The sequence below is a fragment of the Poromitra crassiceps genome (assembly GCF_964638095.1).
Source record: "Poromitra crassiceps genome assembly, chromosome: 3".
Taxonomy (NCBI): Eukaryota; Metazoa; Chordata; class Actinopteri; order Beryciformes; family Melamphaidae; genus Poromitra; species Poromitra crassiceps.
In genome coordinates this window covers 28,180,749-28,197,395 of record NC_139625.1, presented here as the reverse complement: position 1 = coordinate 28,197,395, position 16,647 = coordinate 28,180,749, and the positions used below count along the sequence as shown (strand labels likewise).

The following is a 16,647-nucleotide window of genomic DNA, read 5'->3' as shown; positions in this document are numbered from 1 at the left end:
TAGGTGGGGTCGCCCATCCTGCCTCATCAATGGCAGAGAAATATAGTCAATAAAATACCCCCAGGCTGTGGATCAACATCCCTGCTGAACACAGTCGATATTGAAATCCTAAGCATTACATTTCAACCAGCTCAGTGCTCTTTACACATCTCTTAAAGGAGAATTTAAAAAAGTATTAGTATCCCTACGGCAGTGAACCAGAGGACCAAGACGTTTTGTCTTGTCATTTCTACTTGCAGTCTGGAGCTGTTCCATTGATAATACCTGGGAAACAGACTTTTTAGAGACCGAACGTAGCTTAGCATTACTCAAATGTTTATATTTCATAATGGGATACAAAAAAAACATCAGTCAACATTTTTTAAACAGAAAAAAGTAATTTATTTTAATATATAGCATTTAAAACTATATAACATTTGTTTTTTAAATATTTTACACAGCTCTTACCATGGAAATGTACTGGCTTTTTTACAAAATAAGACCAAGCTCTGAAATAATAGGATATCCCGCCCTTTAATTACTGCATGATTAAAAAAAAGAAAAAAAAGAATTAACAGAAAAGTAGTTATAGCTTCATACATTATTTTTTGTTCTTTATAAAAGAAAAAACATACCTTTTCAAAGTGAGTATACAGTATTATGTTCTTTGCTTAAAATAAAAGTGTTCCAACAGTAGTGAGGGATTTAGACAATGTAATGCCTGAGAAATTACTTTTAAGTACGAGCAGAATGGACACACTGTAATATTATAATGTCCTAATGCTTGGAGGCCCATATTTGTAGATTGGCCATTTCAGCTCAGATAGATGTTACGAACAGAATAGAGCAGTGGTTCACAAAGCAGGGTCAGAGGACATTGAGAGGGTTCCAGGGGGTCCCCAGCAAAAAGGCGAATAATTTATTTTCACTATAATACCATCCATAAAAAATGATAGAACGTATATGACCGTTTTGGTCACGAGTGTCACACACTTTCTGTAATTAAACATCTAAAAGCAAAAATCGTATCAGATGGGGGACACTGGGACAAAATCTTATTAACTGGGGGTCCATGGTCTAATTTGTGTCAGGTTAGGGGTCCGTGACATGGAAAAAGTTTGAGAACCACTGGAATAAACTATGAGCACGGAAGATGCTTTGAACGTGTTCATTGCGATGGAAGCAGAGTCAACGGCACAAAGGAAGTCAAGTGCAAATGAATTCAGTATGGGAACAAACGTTCTGTTCCAGTCTGACAGTACCACCAGAACCAAACACGGATGGAAAAAAAGGTCAGTGTAAACACAAATCAGCACAGGTTTGCTCTTCAGAAATAGTTGGCCTATAACTACAATTTAAATAGCACAGGTTCGTCTACTAAAATGTGCGGGACCATGGCAATTAGTAGTCACAATATTGCACGAGTAGTATTGGGAGGAAGAGAAAACCAATGGGCAATAATTGGCCTGTAGTCTGTAGGCCAGCACCTGAGAAGGCCTCTGGTTCAAAACATACATCATGGTGCTACTGCTAATGAGCGGACTGAGCGAAGAGAGCTCTACTCTCCACTAGAGGGCCTTCGAGACCTGAAAGTGGTGACTCAGGAATCCCTTTTATTCATCGTGTGCAGTGGAGTCCTTACAGAAAACGTTTAAAACATGCCATGGTGCAACTGTAAAAGCAATGGGCACAGCCCATAATCATTGCTAAAAGGCTATCTGTCAATCTTGGTAGAATCAAGATCCCATTTCACAAAGTGATACAGAATCACACATTCATTGCCATTAAAAGCATGAAAGAATCTCAATATAAAAGCTCTATGGTTTGTTGTTTTTGCTTCGCTGAGACTGGTAGCCTGGTGACGACTGCTTTCCACTTCCCATACATATACAGTAGCATCCATTAATTGATGACAGTGTAGTGTGGTTATTATCGCCACTGCAGAATGATCCTTATTTACATGGTTATCATGACTTACATTCTTTTGAGTAATCCGAGTCCCGTGGGAGCTCTGGCACAAATGTGGGAAGCCCGCTAAAGCACAGGAAAATATGTCACAAGGCCTTTCATATACACACCAAAAGCAACAAAACAAACTAGGTGGCCTGCTCTTCTTATTTTGTGCTGCAAACTGCTACAGAAGACTGTTGCAATATGCCAGGTCAAAATCTGTTATTGCCTGTTTGTTCCCTCTCCCTTTTCCCCCCTCTGTGGCCAGACGGGCATTTGTGAATCATTTGTGAGGGGACACAGACATTGGACCCTTGGGTTCCCAGTTAGGCAGCAGCATCTCCAAAGCAAAAAAGGGTCTTAATCATCGTCTGCATGTCCCGTCTCTCTGCTCTCTCATCCATGATGGCCTTATTCCTAAGCCTTGCTTAGCAGGGACAATGAGGACGACCATAAGGGTTTACCAGAGCACTTTCACCTTCGCTTTGTACACAGCCTTTGATTTATCCTTTGCATATGCTCACGTTGAGGCGGATTGAGTGCTTTCAGTGTTTCTCGGGGGTCAGATGCCGGTCTTGTCACTGTAGAAGGGCGTGACATGGAACATGTAGCAGTGTGTGCACACCCTGACTGGCTTCACTTGGCCGTAGCGCGGCAGAGGAGCAGAGTGGGAGGAACAGCGAGAGCAGAAGATCTGAAATGACACAATCAATCACTATATGATGACCATCTATAATCTTACAGACGTCTATTTGATCATCAACTGATACACATTCCACTGAGTGACGAGGGAATTCTGACACGACTGTACCTTTCCACAGCTCCTACAGTGATGCTTCCTGCGGATGACGGTGAAGGGAGCCTTGCAGGCGATGCAAGAGTTACAGGCTTCGTCAGGGACCCAGTCAGGAGGGTCTGCAATGGAGCCAATAAGAGACCGTTAATGCTAAGCAAGCCTGTCACCATCAGGATGTCTGCTGCTGAGCAAAGGGGGAGGAGAAAACTGCTGACATTTCTACTGAACCCTGTGTGTGTGTGTGTGTGTGTGTGTGTGTGTGTGTGTGTGTGTGTGTGTGTGTGTGTGTGTGTGTGCGTGCGCGTGTGCGTGTTTAAGCATTGGACTTGCTGACCTTCGAACTGGCCCTCCCGGGCCTTGGCTGCTAATTCTGAGGAGGAAATGGTTTCCTGACAGAGAGCGCAGTCCTCCAGCACTGCACTACGTAGACCAGGACCTGCTGGATACCACAGAAGAAGAAAGAAACAATGCAGTGTGAACCAGGGATTCACATAGGCAATTGCCGGCTTTTAGCCGGCATTTGTTGCCGTGGGCCCGGCAAATTAAAAGGTCGCAAGCTCAAATGGCAGGTTGCAAATATGCCAAATAAATAAATAACTTTTTTATTAAATATGCTAATATTGTGTGACCTATAGCCTAAGTGATAATATTTTCGCCCCGCTGTTATGTTGAGTGTTTGGTGAAAAGGGGGAAAATATAGCAGACGCTCTTTAACTGTAGCGCACCATTCAAAAGCCGCATTCAAAAGCCGCGGACTCCGCTGCATGAGCGGAGCGCTTCTACTGTATATACCTTCCCGACGCAAATAAACATGATATGGCTGTGGCGAAATGAACAGAACCGACCAGCCAGCTGTTATTTTTTTTATATAGCCTATACAATTATTTTTTACAACTGATTCTTCATTTAGATTATTTTTCACGTTATTTAATTTCACGTTCTTGGATGCAAAGAGACATTTAATGTACGCCCACCAGTGTCTTTCTTTACTTAGGCCTAATTAACAATAACAATGCTGCTATTTGTTTTAATTTATTGTTGTAAAAGCTTGCTCAGTTCACAAAATCTAAGAGCATAGGCTAGGCCTATAAAAATAGGGTACATTTATGGCTTCAAAGCAGCAGCATAGCGCTTCAAAGTAGCCGAAAATAAACAGGAATAGGACAAACTGTTCAGTTCACAAAGTTTGTGAAGAGTTCATTCACTATAATAAAATATCATAGTGTTTGTTTTTTGTGTTTTATTGCTGTTTAATCTTAACAGGCCTGTAAATTCAAACCCAAACCGAATTAATTAATTAAGGAGCAATGTGCAGCTCGCTCCCTTTGCACTCGCAAGCGCAGACCGCAGTGAATATTTAGATAATTATTTTTGAAATAAACGCCAACAAAAATGATTTAAAATTAAGATTTAATTTGCTAAAAATATATAATATGTTATGTAGCCTATTTAAGAAATTATTTCATCTATCTTTTTTCAATACATTTTCACTGGGCCGGTAAATATTCTATATAGCTGGAATTCTGGAATGTTGCCGGCTGCATTGGCCATCTAGAAAAAAAATAGGGGAATCCCTGGTGTGAACATGGCAGAATTTCTAGCAACATCCCTGCCATATACCCAAAATCACAGAATTTACTTTTAAGCTTTGAGCCGACATTCCTGTCCAGAATGAACGCAACACTAGAATAAGCTTAATTTCCTCGATAATAATCAAGGAACAACCTAGAAGGGATTTGTTTTAGTTCAAAATATGAGCAACTTATATGACATCACCTACCTTTCTTTTGCTTATCGTTGTCCCCCTGCTCACACTTGGTTGCCATGACTTCAAAAAGTGTCTTGAGGATGCTGCGGAGGTCACTAGCATAGTTCGTCTGCAGCTGGTCAGCAACACCTGCATTTCACAGGAATGCATAATGGACATGAGAGCCAGAAGAGACAGGGAGGATGGAGGGAGAGTGACCAAGAGAAAGAGCAGGGGCTCTTACCCGATATACAAACGAAGAGACGGTGGATGAGGTCACTACTGCTGTGGAAGCGTGATCGGATCTTGTTCCTGGCGGCCATCTTGGCAGCTTGCAGGGCCAGCTGGATCTCCTGATGGTCCAGGTCTTCTGACGTCCCCGAGCTGGTGGTCAGACTGCTGACTGGACTGCAGCGAGATGGGAGAGACAGAGGAAGATTGTCGTGTGCATCGTTCTGAACGACATATATATTATTTATGCGTAACATTTAAATTCCAACCATGGTAGATTTCAATCTTTAAGTGAAGAGTGATGACTACGGAATATAAAGTGGACTTTGAAAAGGTAACGACTCTGCAAGCCACTCCCAAGCCATTTCTCCACAATTTCTGAATATGCCAAATCTCTGACTATGGTTCCGCTCAGGCAGCGGGATTATCTCCTTCACTCTCAGTCACAACCAAATGATGTTCAGTTTTGTAGCGGGGATCTCACATCACCCTAGACATTTTTTTAGCATAATGTGCAGAGGGATCAGTAAACCAGTTAGCCGCTTTGCTAGCATTAAAAAGCATTCAGTGAAAGAAATGCTTGTTGTAACCGCAGTGTGAATCTGTCCAACAAAATAGCACATGAAAAACAGGCCTCAACTAGCTGCAGTGCACTAGCTATTGGAGTTCACTTGCTAACTGATTTTCTTCTTCACTGTTATTCTGATGATGTCGATCTGTGGTATGAGCATGGATGACTCTAGCCTAATGCGGTCAGACAGGACAGTGAGTAAACATTTGTATGCGCCTCACAAATTAGGCAGGAATCGGCTGTTATCACAGACTACATGTGCATACACGCCGATACTCTTTTAATCTGTCTAATTAAATCTCTGTGACAGGATGGAAATGACTGATGTCACCTGTAGCGGGAAACGGTGATCAATCAATAATCGTTGAATGTCAAGACGAGATAAAAACTGGTATAGAGTCATATTTTTATCTATGCATGTTAATAACGTAATCAAATGATTGTCATTATCTGAGTCTGGACAGGAAAAGATCTCACACACCACTGATACACATTTCCATGAGTGATTGGTTACCTGGGAGTATACGCACTGCTTGACAGACTACATGTGGTGACTGACACACTCTCACAGTCGCTACCTGACACAGAGCTGACGGGAGAGTTCTGAAAACTAGAAACAACCAAAAAAGAAGAAACAAAAGAATTACAGAACAAAATGAAAACAAATAAGCAAAGGCAAAATAAAAAGCACAGATTTTGTTATCAAGGAAACAAAATGGGGGGGGGGGGCAGTTGATGAAAGCAACAGAATAATTAAAAGTGAATGATGAAATATGGTGAAATAAAACGTAAATGTTGAAATAAAACAGAAGTTTAGGTTGATGCAAGACTGTGATACAAGGGCGTTGAGGGCCAAATGTCCCCCAAAGAAAACCTGATGACAGATCATCCAAACATAAATCAAACAGCCAGTAAAATGATTCTTAGAGATGACAGCCCACCTGGAGCTCTTTCTGCTGTCCTCTTTGGTGACCCTCTCTGAGTCTTTATTTCCTGCCTTGTCCCTGTCCCTCTCCCCGCCTCCGCTGACCTGCTGCCTCTTCCCAATCCTCAGCTGGTGGTGGCAGGGAGACAACCCGCCCCCTCCGCTGGAGCTACAGTCCTGCGGTTGGTGCCTGGGCCCCGGGGCCACCACCAGGCACTTCTCACAGAGCTGGGGGCTTCCTTCCTCAACCAGGGCTTCAGCGGAGCAGCGAGAGGAGGGAGGCGTCAGCTGGGAGGGGTCGCCCTTACTGTGAAGCTCGTGGCCCGGGGGGGGCAGGCGGCAAGCAGAGGATTGGATGACGGCATTGGGGGTCTTGCAGTGTTTGTCCAATCTCAGGCAGAGGCCCAGCCCGAGCCCGGTGCTCTCCATGGTGATGGCGTCCTCGTGACCATCCTCACAGCTTCCGCAGCAGACGCAGGAGTTGAGCAGGCAGTGAGTGGCCACCAGAGGGCCGCAGGGCTCGACGTCAGAGGAAGGGGGCCGAGGCAGCAGCAGCTTGTCTACAGCCAGCTCCGTCAGACTGGGGGAGCGAGGGTTGAAGATGACGGTGGCGGACAGCTTCATCCCACCCATGCGGTGGGCGATGACCTCGGCAGTCTCGGAGGTGGTCCCCTCCAACCCCACCTCCCAGCCATTGGTGTAAGGCAGGGGATCGGAGCCGGGGGCGGAGGTGCAAGGGGGTCGCTTTGCACTGGGACAGCGGGGGTTCGAGAGTTGCGAGCGAGGCTCCTCTGATTGGGCCTCAGAGTGGCAGCCATTCCTTGCGGAGTCTGACAGGGGTCCCAGCCGGCGCTGCCCAGGAGGCTCTGATGCTTTGGAGGGCGAGACCGTACGACTACAGGCCTCTTTTGAGATGCTGGTGATGCCGTCTGCTGCTGCATCCAGGTCCTCCATGAAGAACACCTTGTCCTCCTCTTCTACGTAGAGGCCTGTCCTCCCCCGACACACCAGCAGCCTGCGCGGTGAGGCCTCAGTGCTGGAGGCGCCACTGGAGCCTCCTGCCTCTCCTCTGCGGGGGGCATGGGCCGGTGACTGACCCTGGCTGGGGGGTGACAGCAGAGTAGACATCTCGTCCCCCACGCGGTAGACCATCATGTTGAGCTGCTCCAGTTCCTCCTCGTCGTACTGCATGGAGCAGGCCAGCTCTGCCTCCTCTGCCTCCTCACATAGCAGGCCTTGTTCCTGTTCCTCCTCCCCTCTCTCAGTTTCTACCTCCTCCCAGCCCTTTTCCACTTCCCCCATCTCCTCATCCTGGCTGCGAGAGACAAACAGTGCCAGATGCTCTGGCTCCCCCTCACTCTCCCCCTTACTCTCCCCCTCACTCTCCCCCTTGGGAGCGTCATTAGTGGGGCTGCAGGATGAGCATTGCTCTGGGACTGGTGCTGATACAGTGCTGGTGGCTTGCTCGTGGCCCGTGGACAACTCCCCGTCCTGAGAGATGCAGAGGTTCCTCTCCAGCGTCAACAGCTCCTCCTTACTCAGAGTCTGTAGCAGGTCTCTGAAAAGCATTATAGCACTGTTGTAACATAGCGACACATGTGATATTTTACATATTGCCACAATATGAGGATTGATTCAGGTTATGCGATGTTGCGACACTGCACACTCTTGACATGGACTATACCTGATTTTCTTCAATAAAGTGCGGAAAGGCCGGAAGAGCTCAGACATGTCCTCTGATTTTCGATCGAGGTTGAGAGGACCTTCTGAGTACACAATCAAACCGCTAAAAACAAAAAAACAGAAACATGTTTGAAATTCTGTTGGTGTAAGAGGGCGGGGAAGAGAGGTGTGCAGGGAAGAGATGTGGGGAGAAGAATGGAGAGGAGAAGCAACACTTACCACACAATGGCTAGTCTGGGAATTGTAAACATCAGTGCGGGTTCATAGTCATCGATCATGTCTTGTGTGAGATAGCCCATCTTCAGGGCCCTGGGACAAAAGCATAGCAGAAAATACACTATAAAAAAATTCACTGCATTTCCTCGAAGCATTACTTAGATTTAGGTCCTGGAAGATTCCCTCCTTCGATCTAATCAAATCAGAAGCCCTCCATGGGCTTATCCCTTCTGTTGTCTTTCAAGATTGTTTGTTCCTCTACGGTCACTCACCTCTCCACAGTCTCACAGAAGAGCACAATCACCTCCTGCTGTACATAGTATTCTTTGGGAGACTTCACAGGCACCATGGCTGACACATAACTGGCAATGGAAGACAGGAAGGAAGTGGAATGTAACAACACTGACAGTAATATCAAAAGTTTTGGGAAAACCTATATCAAAAAGCCTACAGAGATACTATACAGGAGGATTAAGATAGGCTAAAATCAAATTTAATGATGCTGAAACTGCCAACATGTCTAGTCCCAACTTACCTGAGCTCAAACTCAGCAAAAAGGCTGTCAAAGTGGCGCAGTGCATCCTTCATGCGGTCTGTGTACAAGTTGAGGTCTCTCAGGGCCTGGTCTCTGGTGATGTTGCGAACCTCCTCCAGGCTGCGTGTCAGGTCCTTGGCCAGAGGCCTCATGGCCATGCTCTCTATCTCCCTGTTCATGATGATGGAGCCAGCAGCCAAACACTGCACAGGAGCAGGCACATCACAAATTACCTTGCTGTGTAGGAGATTAGGTGATCATAATTGGCAAAATGATGTTTAAAATTGGAAATTGGTCAAGAAGTTGTGATTGTAAAAATGAATTATATCTTTACTGTACCTGCCTGCGTGCATGCGTGTCTGTGTGCGTGTGTGCGTGCGTATGTGTGCATACAAGTGTGCAACTGCACGTGTGTAGGACTTGTGTAAGGTTGTTGTCTACAGATTGATGCTGGAGGGAATACACTACCTCAGCCCCAAACCACAGCTGCCCTGCCAAGTTGTCATGACGAATCTCCTCGGGGAACTTGACACAGAAGTCTCTGTTAGCCCGCTCGTCTGGGATACATTCATCCATGATCTGATTGATAATATTCAACACATTGTCCTGCAGACAGGGAGGAGAGTGACAGCATCAACACATTGTCCTGCAGATAGAGAGAGTGACAGCATCAACACATTGTCCTGCAGATTGAGGAGAGTGACAGCATCAACACATTGTCCTGCAGACAGAGAGGAGAGTGACAGCATCAACACATTGTCCTGCAGATAGAGGAGAGTGACATCATCAACACATTGTCCTGCAGATAGAGAGGAGAGTGACAGCATCAACACATTGTCCTGCAGATAAAGAGAGTGACAGCATCAACACATTGTCCTGCAGACAGAGAGGAGAGTGACAGCATCAACACATTGTCCTGCAGATAGAGAGAGTGACAGCATCAACACATTGTCCTGCAGAGAGGAGAGTGACAGCATCAACACATTGTCCTGCAGATAGAGAGAGTGACATCATCAACACATTGTCCTGCAGATAGAGAGGAGAGTGACAGCATCAACACATTGTCCTGCAGATAGAGAGAGTGACAGCATCAACACATTGTCCTGCAGATAGAGAGAGTGACATCATCAACACATTGTCCTGCAGATAGAGAGGAGAGTGACAGCATCAACACATTGTCCTGCAGATAGAGAGAGTGACAGCATCAACACATTGTCCTGCAGATAGAGAGGAGAGTGACAGCATCAACACATTGTCCTGCAGATAGAGAGGAGAGTGACAGCATCAACACATTGTCCTGCAGATAGAGAGGAGAGTGACAGCATCAACACATTGTCCTGCAGATAGAGAGGAGAGTGACAGCATCAACACATTGTCCTGCAGACAGGGAGGAGAGTGACAGCATCAACACATTGTCCTGCAGATAGAGAGACAGCATCAACACATTGTCCTGCAGATAGAGAGAGAGAGTGACAGCATCAACACATTGTCCTGCAGATAGAGGAGAGTGACAGCATCAACACATTGTCCTGCAGATAGAGAGGAGAGTGACAGCATCAACACATTGTCCTGCAGATAGAGAGAGTGACATCATCAACACATTGTCCTGCAGATAGGGAGGAGAGTGACAGCATCAACACATTGTCCTGCAGATAGAGAGAGTGACAGCATCAACACATTGTCCTGCAGATAGAGAGAGTGACAGCATCAACACATTGTCCTGCAGATAGAGAGAGAGAGTGACAGCATCAACACATTGTCCTGCAGATAGAGAGAGTGACAGCATCAACACATTGTCCTGCAGATAGAGAGGAGAGTGACAGCATCAACACATTGTCCTGCAGATAGGGAGGAGAGTGACAGCATCAACACATTGTCCTGCAGATAGAGAGAGTGACAGCATCAACACATTGTCCTGCAGATAGAGAGGAGAGTGACAGCATCAACACATTGTCCTGCAGATAGAGGAGAGTGACAGCATCAACACATTGTCCTGCAGATAAGGAGGAGAGTGACAGCATCAACACATTGTCCTGCAGATAGAGAGAGTGACAGCATCAACACATTGTCCTGCAGATAGAGAGAGTGACAGCATCAACACATTGTCCTGCAGATAGAGGAGAGTGACAGCATCAACACATTGTCCTGCAGATAGAGAGGAGAGTGACAGCATCAACACATTGTCCTGCAGATAGAGAGAGTGACAGCATCAACACATTGTCCTGCAGATAGAGAGAGTGACAGCATCAACACATTGTCCTGCAGATAGAGAGGAGAGTGACAGCATCAACACATTGTCCTGCAGATAGAGGAGAGTGACAGCATCAACACATTGTCCTGCAGATAGAGAGGAGAGTGACAGCAAACACAATTGAACAAACTAGTTGGAAGGATAAAGCTGAGGTGCATCCTAGTGAGAGAGCGCGCTGATGGATGAACAAGCCTGTTCCCGAAAAGCCATTTTCCCAGTGTTTACTTTGATCCACTAATGTTGCTTAATAGTCCATGCTGAAAAGCCTGTCACCTCTTCCAAGACGGCCATTGTAATCGCAGCGTCTTGAAGAGCATTAATTAGGAAATGACTGAAACAATGAAGCCAGTACACGCACTACACGGGAGCGTTATAGCCCTCGCAGCTCCATTCTCTCGCAATGAAAACACGAGACTAAAGCCCATAATTCCAGCGGTGCAAACGCAGTGTCACGCACAGCAAGAGCTAATCAAGAGCTTACGTGCTGCTGGCATGTAGACAGCCACAACAATGACTTACAATGAGCCTTTCACTCAGCGGCGGCTGCACCGCGCGCTGTAATCTTGTCGGGCGCAGCACTGCGTCTTTCTCTGCTCGCCCAGAGGAGAAAGATTAAAAAGCTTTAAGAGAGAGAGCTTAACCACTGACTCCTTTATGCCTGGCTGTGTGCGGTGCGTGTGTGTCTTTATGCCTGGCTGTGTGCGGTGCGTGTGTGTTTTTATGCCTGGCTGTGTGCGGTGCGTGTGTGTCTTTATGCCTGGCTGTGTGCGGTGCGTGTGTGTCTTTATGCCTGGCTGTGTGCGGTGTGTGTGTGTCTTTATGCCTGGCTGTGTGCGGTGCGTGTGTGTCTTTATGCCTGGCTGTGTGTGGTGCGTGTGTGTCTTTATGCCTGGCTGTGTGCGGTGCGTGTGCGTCTTTATGCCTGGCTGTGTGTGGTGCGTGTGTGTCTTTATGCCTGGCTGTGTGTGGTGCGTGTGTGTCTTTATGCCTGGCTGTGTGCGGTGCGTGTGTGTCTTTATGCCTGGCTGTGTGCGGTGTGTGTGTGTCTTTATGCCTGGCTGTGTGCGGTGCGTGTGTGTCTTTATGCCTGGCTGTGTGCGGTGCGTGTGTGTCTTTATGCCTGGCTGTGTGTGGTGCGTGTGTGTCTTTATGCCTGGCTGTGTGTGGTGCGTGTGTGTCTTTATGCCTGGCTGTGTCCGTCTACGTTTCACTCTCATTCTCTTGCTCTGTCTGTTGCGTATGCCATCTAGCTTAAAGGAACGCTCCGCTGATTTTCAACCAGCTTTGTAGCATTATTACATCAGTAATATATCAGAAAACTGTAAACAGCTTTGCCGTCATTTATTTAGTTTGACGGTTATTGAGAGTTGATTTGAGTTAAGGTGTGGACCAGTGATGTCATTCATGCACAAATGACATCACTTGTCAAACCAACTTACTGAACTCAAATCAACTCTCAAGAACTGTCAAACTAAATGAATGACTGCAAAACTGCTTAGTTTTCTGATATATTACTGATAATGCTACAAAGCTGGTTGAAAATCGGCGAAGTGTTCCTTTAAGCTTTTCCCCATGGCGTCCGTGGGCATGGGCCCGTGGGCATCAGGAGCCAATTTTGGGTGAGTCAGTCAGTCAGTCACTTCAGAACACTTACTGAAGACACTGAGGTAATGTGCTTCGCAAGATGGCCTCTAGAGGGCGGCTTTGACTAAGTGTCACTGATCTTTATTAGGGCAGTTTCTGTCCTGTGTTTGAAGCGGAAGCCGCATTGGAAGGGTTCGTAGAGGTTATCGGAATCAAGATGGGATTTGAGTTGAGAATAGTTGTCAGGGTCAAGACCAGGGTTTTCTTCAGAAGGGGGGAGACAGCAGCAAGCTTGAGGGAGGCGGGGATGAAGCCAGTGGACAAGGAGGAGTTGATTATGTTGGTGATGATGAGCTGGGAGAGTGAGGGGAGGCAGGCCTTGACTAGAAAGATGGGGATAGGGTCGAGGGCACAGGCTGAGGGCTTCATGATGATGCTGGTGACTATAGAGGTCGGTTTCGCTGATTTAGCTGTCGGATGAAAATGAGTGGCTTGGAGGTAGGGTCAGGTTGAAGGCTGGGGTGGGGTGGGAGGGAGGAGGCAGCTAGCTGGTTGAAGGCCACTTCTACCACTACCTTCATTCTGTCCTACTGCTTGTTACCTCACCTCACACACTTGGCAGCCTCGTGTGTGTTTTCTTCCTGGACATTATCTTTATAACATGTAGAAAATCCCCTCATTTCATATTCCTCCAACTGCCTCACTGCTTCCCTTTACTGCTCTCTGGATGGGCGGAGCCCGAGAGCTAATAAGGCCAGTCACATCACCTGTGGCAAATCCTCTGCTGCAAACTATGGGAGCACAAGCTGGCTGGCCTCCACTGGATTCCTCACCTTCACTGTTTGCTGTGTAAATGATTAGTAAGTTTTCCTTTTATTTGACTTTGCTTTGGTAATTTATGATTATTGGTTGCACTGCTTAAGTTCCTTTAATAGAGTTATTTCTTTATTTTGATATTATATAATTAGTAATTGTTTGGATTTAATTAGTGGCCGGGCCAGCGAAGCGCCAGGCCACTTCTTGTATTTGCCTGTATTCTTCATCCTCCCGGGAAAACGATTAAACCCTACTCCTCCCACATTTTTTCTTCAAACGACACCAAACTTCAGTATCTGCATCGTTAGACTGTTCTACACAAAAGTATCAAACCAGATTTTCGATCGGTCAAAAATTGAGCCCACAGTGCATCAAAACGTTGAATTCTGGCCCCGTGTATAGCCTAATTACCTTAATTACCTTTGGCAATTAGGTTGTATTTGTGATGTCATCAGTCAGTCAAGCAATTGTGATGCCATCACTAATGTCACTCGAGCAATTGTGATGTCATAATATTTTTTTTCCCCATTGACTCGCATGGGGTTCGAAAAATCTTGTTACATTTGGCAATTAGGTTGTATTTGTGATGTCATCAGTCAGTCAAGCAATTGTGATGCCATCACTAATGTCACTCGAGCAATTGTGATGTCATAATATTTTTTTTCCCCATTGACTTGCATGGGGTTTCGAAAAATCTTGTTACATTTGGCAATTAGGTTGTATTTGTGATGTCATCAGTCAGTCAAGCAATTGTGATGCCATCACTGATGTCACTCGAGCAATTGTGATGTCATAATATTTTTTTCCCCCATTGACTTGCATGGGGTTTCGAAAAATTTTGCAGTAAATTAGCTGTAATTCAGAAACCGTAACAGCTACAGCTACGAAACTTGGTAGGGAGGTGCACAGAGGGGCCTTATACTATACACGAAAGAAATACACAAATTGAGCAGATGGTGGCGTTATAATAGCCCTCTTTACAGCCTGCGCTCGGCCCCTAAGGAGGATCTGCAGTCCTCTTCGGCCGAGCTCGTGTTGGGCCAGCCACTAAGAGTCCCTGGGGAGCTATTGTGATGTCATGTCATAAGTGACATCACATGTGGTGTGATGTCACTCCTTTGACTTCCACAGTACGGCAATTGGGTTGTATTTATGATGTCATCAGTCAGTCAAGCAATTGTGAAACCATCACTGATGTCACTCGAGCTATTGTGATGTCATGTCATAAGTGATGTCACAAATCCTTTCTGGTTGACACTATATAAGTGGGAACAGTATATCTTTCCATGTAAGGTCCCAGTTGAGATGCCTCGCAACAAAAAACGCCATCAGATGATCAAGAAGCTCCATGCTGCAAGGAAATCAGAAAAAGCTGGATTGCATGCAGCAGATGATAGAAAGCTCACCCATAAGAGACTTGAGACTTGACTTGGATTTGTGACTGAAGACTTGAGACGTGACTTGGACTATAGCTAAAAGACTTGAGACTTGCCCGGCCACGACCCATTGCTGCGCAGCAGCTATAATTGTTACTTATGTTGAATCACTATGGATTTACAATATGTTCTTCTCTTTCTTTATCACCAGCAAACCAGCAACAACATAGGGTGTATAAATAAAAGACTGGTGTTGGAATCCAAGCCTCTGCTGTCTTCTGTCCTGGCCGACAGGCCATTGTGTTGGGCCCTACCTGGAACCAGGCCTTATACCTGGGCTGCATCCACCCTCACCACCATTCCTTAACACTGATATTTTTCATAACATATTTGATTTGCTCCTCTCATGCACCACTGTGGGTGCACTCGGCACTCACCATCACAATGAACAGACACTAACAAACATTGCCTTGCATGTATTCAACTGATTGCGACAGGCACTGCGGGCCTGTAGTACAGGATGTGTGCTTGTTCCATCTCTAACACACACATACTCAGTGGCCTGCTCCAGCAGGCCAGGCCGCACTGTGAGAACAGCCCTGCCAACATAAGGAGCAGCTTGCCAGTACCCCCCCACAGAGGCCCACCAATAAGAGCTGATAGCAGCAGGTTCAAGTGCAACACTTTGGCATGGGAGCACTTCCCTTCTATTCCTGGGGCCCTCGGGGGTTGTGGGGGTAACATGCATTGCTGCTTAAATTGTGCTCCGAGTCCTTCAGGAGGTCAAGCCAAGCCATGGAAAAGGCTCCTCTCTGACCATATAAGTAGGGAAACAGCCTGCAGTTTGCCCTTAAACATTTCACGGTGGCTTCAGCGAAAGGCAGGGTTTGAGATATGGACACAGTCTCGCCAGGATTGTTCATTCACAACTGCTGAAAAAGCACTACTCAGCTCGAGGCTTGGAGTTTGCATAACGTAATATCCAACACTTCACGGCCCGGTCAGTTTGGGATGATAATAAAGCGAATAAGAAAACTCAGCAGAGAGAAAACGAGGAGGGCAGTGAAATAAAACAAAAGAGCCAGAGAGCAAAAGAGAGAGGAGGTTGGGGAAGAGACTAGAGAAAGACATGAGGAAGAAACACGAGTGGCAGCTTGGAAGAGAGGAGGATGGGAAAGAGAGAAAGAGGTGGAAAACAGTCGGGGATAAAGTGATGACCTTATTAAGTGACTCTGCCCTGTGTGCCCAGGAGGTGGGGGGGGGGGGGGGGTGGCTCCCTCCACCTCCACCACCCTGAGCTCACTCAGCATGACACAGCATGGCAGCCATCACTCAGGCACCGCATCCTCCCTCCAGCTCCTCACAGCCATGACCACCAAAACCCCTACAAAGAGTTATCTATACCAGTGATTGATTGGCCCACTAGTGGGCCGTGGAGGTACTGCAGCTGGGCCGCGCGTGGTCTGCTAACACTCCTGATTTTTGCGGGCAATCAAATGGCTGTAGCAGGGTCATTTTTAAAGCTACGGTAGAGATCCTGTTATCAGAAGAAATTAGAAGACTTAAGGCATCCATTGGTACCAAGCATAATATGCTAGCTGTCGGGAAGGGGGCTAAATAATGCTCCAAACATAGGGTACATTTTGGCGAGGGAAAACTATTTCCCTTGCCCTCTCAGCTCAATTTATCTGAATGTACCCACGAGTCTCTCCTTTACAGATAAGGTACAGTAGCATTTTTTAAAGCCTAGCATTAATAGCTTGTGGATTGATTTTGTTGTTGCTCATCACATTTTGTCTCAACAAATGTGTTATGCATGCAAAAACTTCTGATGAGTAAGGGGGGAGAAAATGTTGGCAATCTGCTTTTGGGTATTTTGCTGAAATGTTTTGGTATGTGGATGGATTATTAATTTCCCTTATGTCCCAGTTCACATGCTCTGTTAAGGAAATAAAAAAAATATTATATAAAAAACATGTAGGGAAAT

The 16,647-nt window shown here is 46.1% G+C and overlaps 1 protein-coding gene across 2 annotated transcripts in view; it reads right to left on the bottom strand.

Moving 5' to 3' along the window:
* Window positions 1-452: 452 nt before the first annotated feature.
* The window catches only part of zfyve28 (zinc finger, FYVE domain containing 28), a 53,840-nt gene continuing 37,645 nt past the window's right edge, over window positions 453-16,647 (bottom strand). The window contains exons 3-14 of one of the 2 annotated variants that reach the window (XM_083633279.1): window positions 9,102-9,239; window positions 8,634-8,836; window positions 8,371-8,460; window positions 8,102-8,191; window positions 7,884-7,985; window positions 6,216-7,757; window positions 5,789-5,884; window positions 4,717-4,880; window positions 4,506-4,622; window positions 3,060-3,164; window positions 2,741-2,844; window positions 453-2,623 (exon numbers count right to left, since the gene is read on the bottom strand). In XM_083633279.1, the coding sequence (XP_083489405.1) occupies window positions 2,492-2,623; window positions 2,741-2,844; window positions 3,060-3,164; window positions 4,506-4,622; window positions 4,717-4,880; window positions 5,789-5,884; window positions 6,216-7,757; window positions 7,884-7,985; window positions 8,102-8,191; window positions 8,371-8,460; window positions 8,634-8,836; window positions 9,102-9,239 (2,883 nt within the window). In that variant the 3' untranslated portion in view covers window positions 453-2,491. The remainder of the gene's footprint in view (window positions 2,624-2,740; window positions 2,845-3,059; window positions 3,165-4,505; window positions 4,623-4,716; window positions 4,881-5,788; window positions 5,885-6,215; window positions 7,758-7,883; window positions 7,986-8,101; window positions 8,192-8,370; window positions 8,461-8,633; window positions 8,837-9,101; window positions 9,240-16,647) is intronic. The other variant, XM_083633280.1, reaches the window with a different exon arrangement.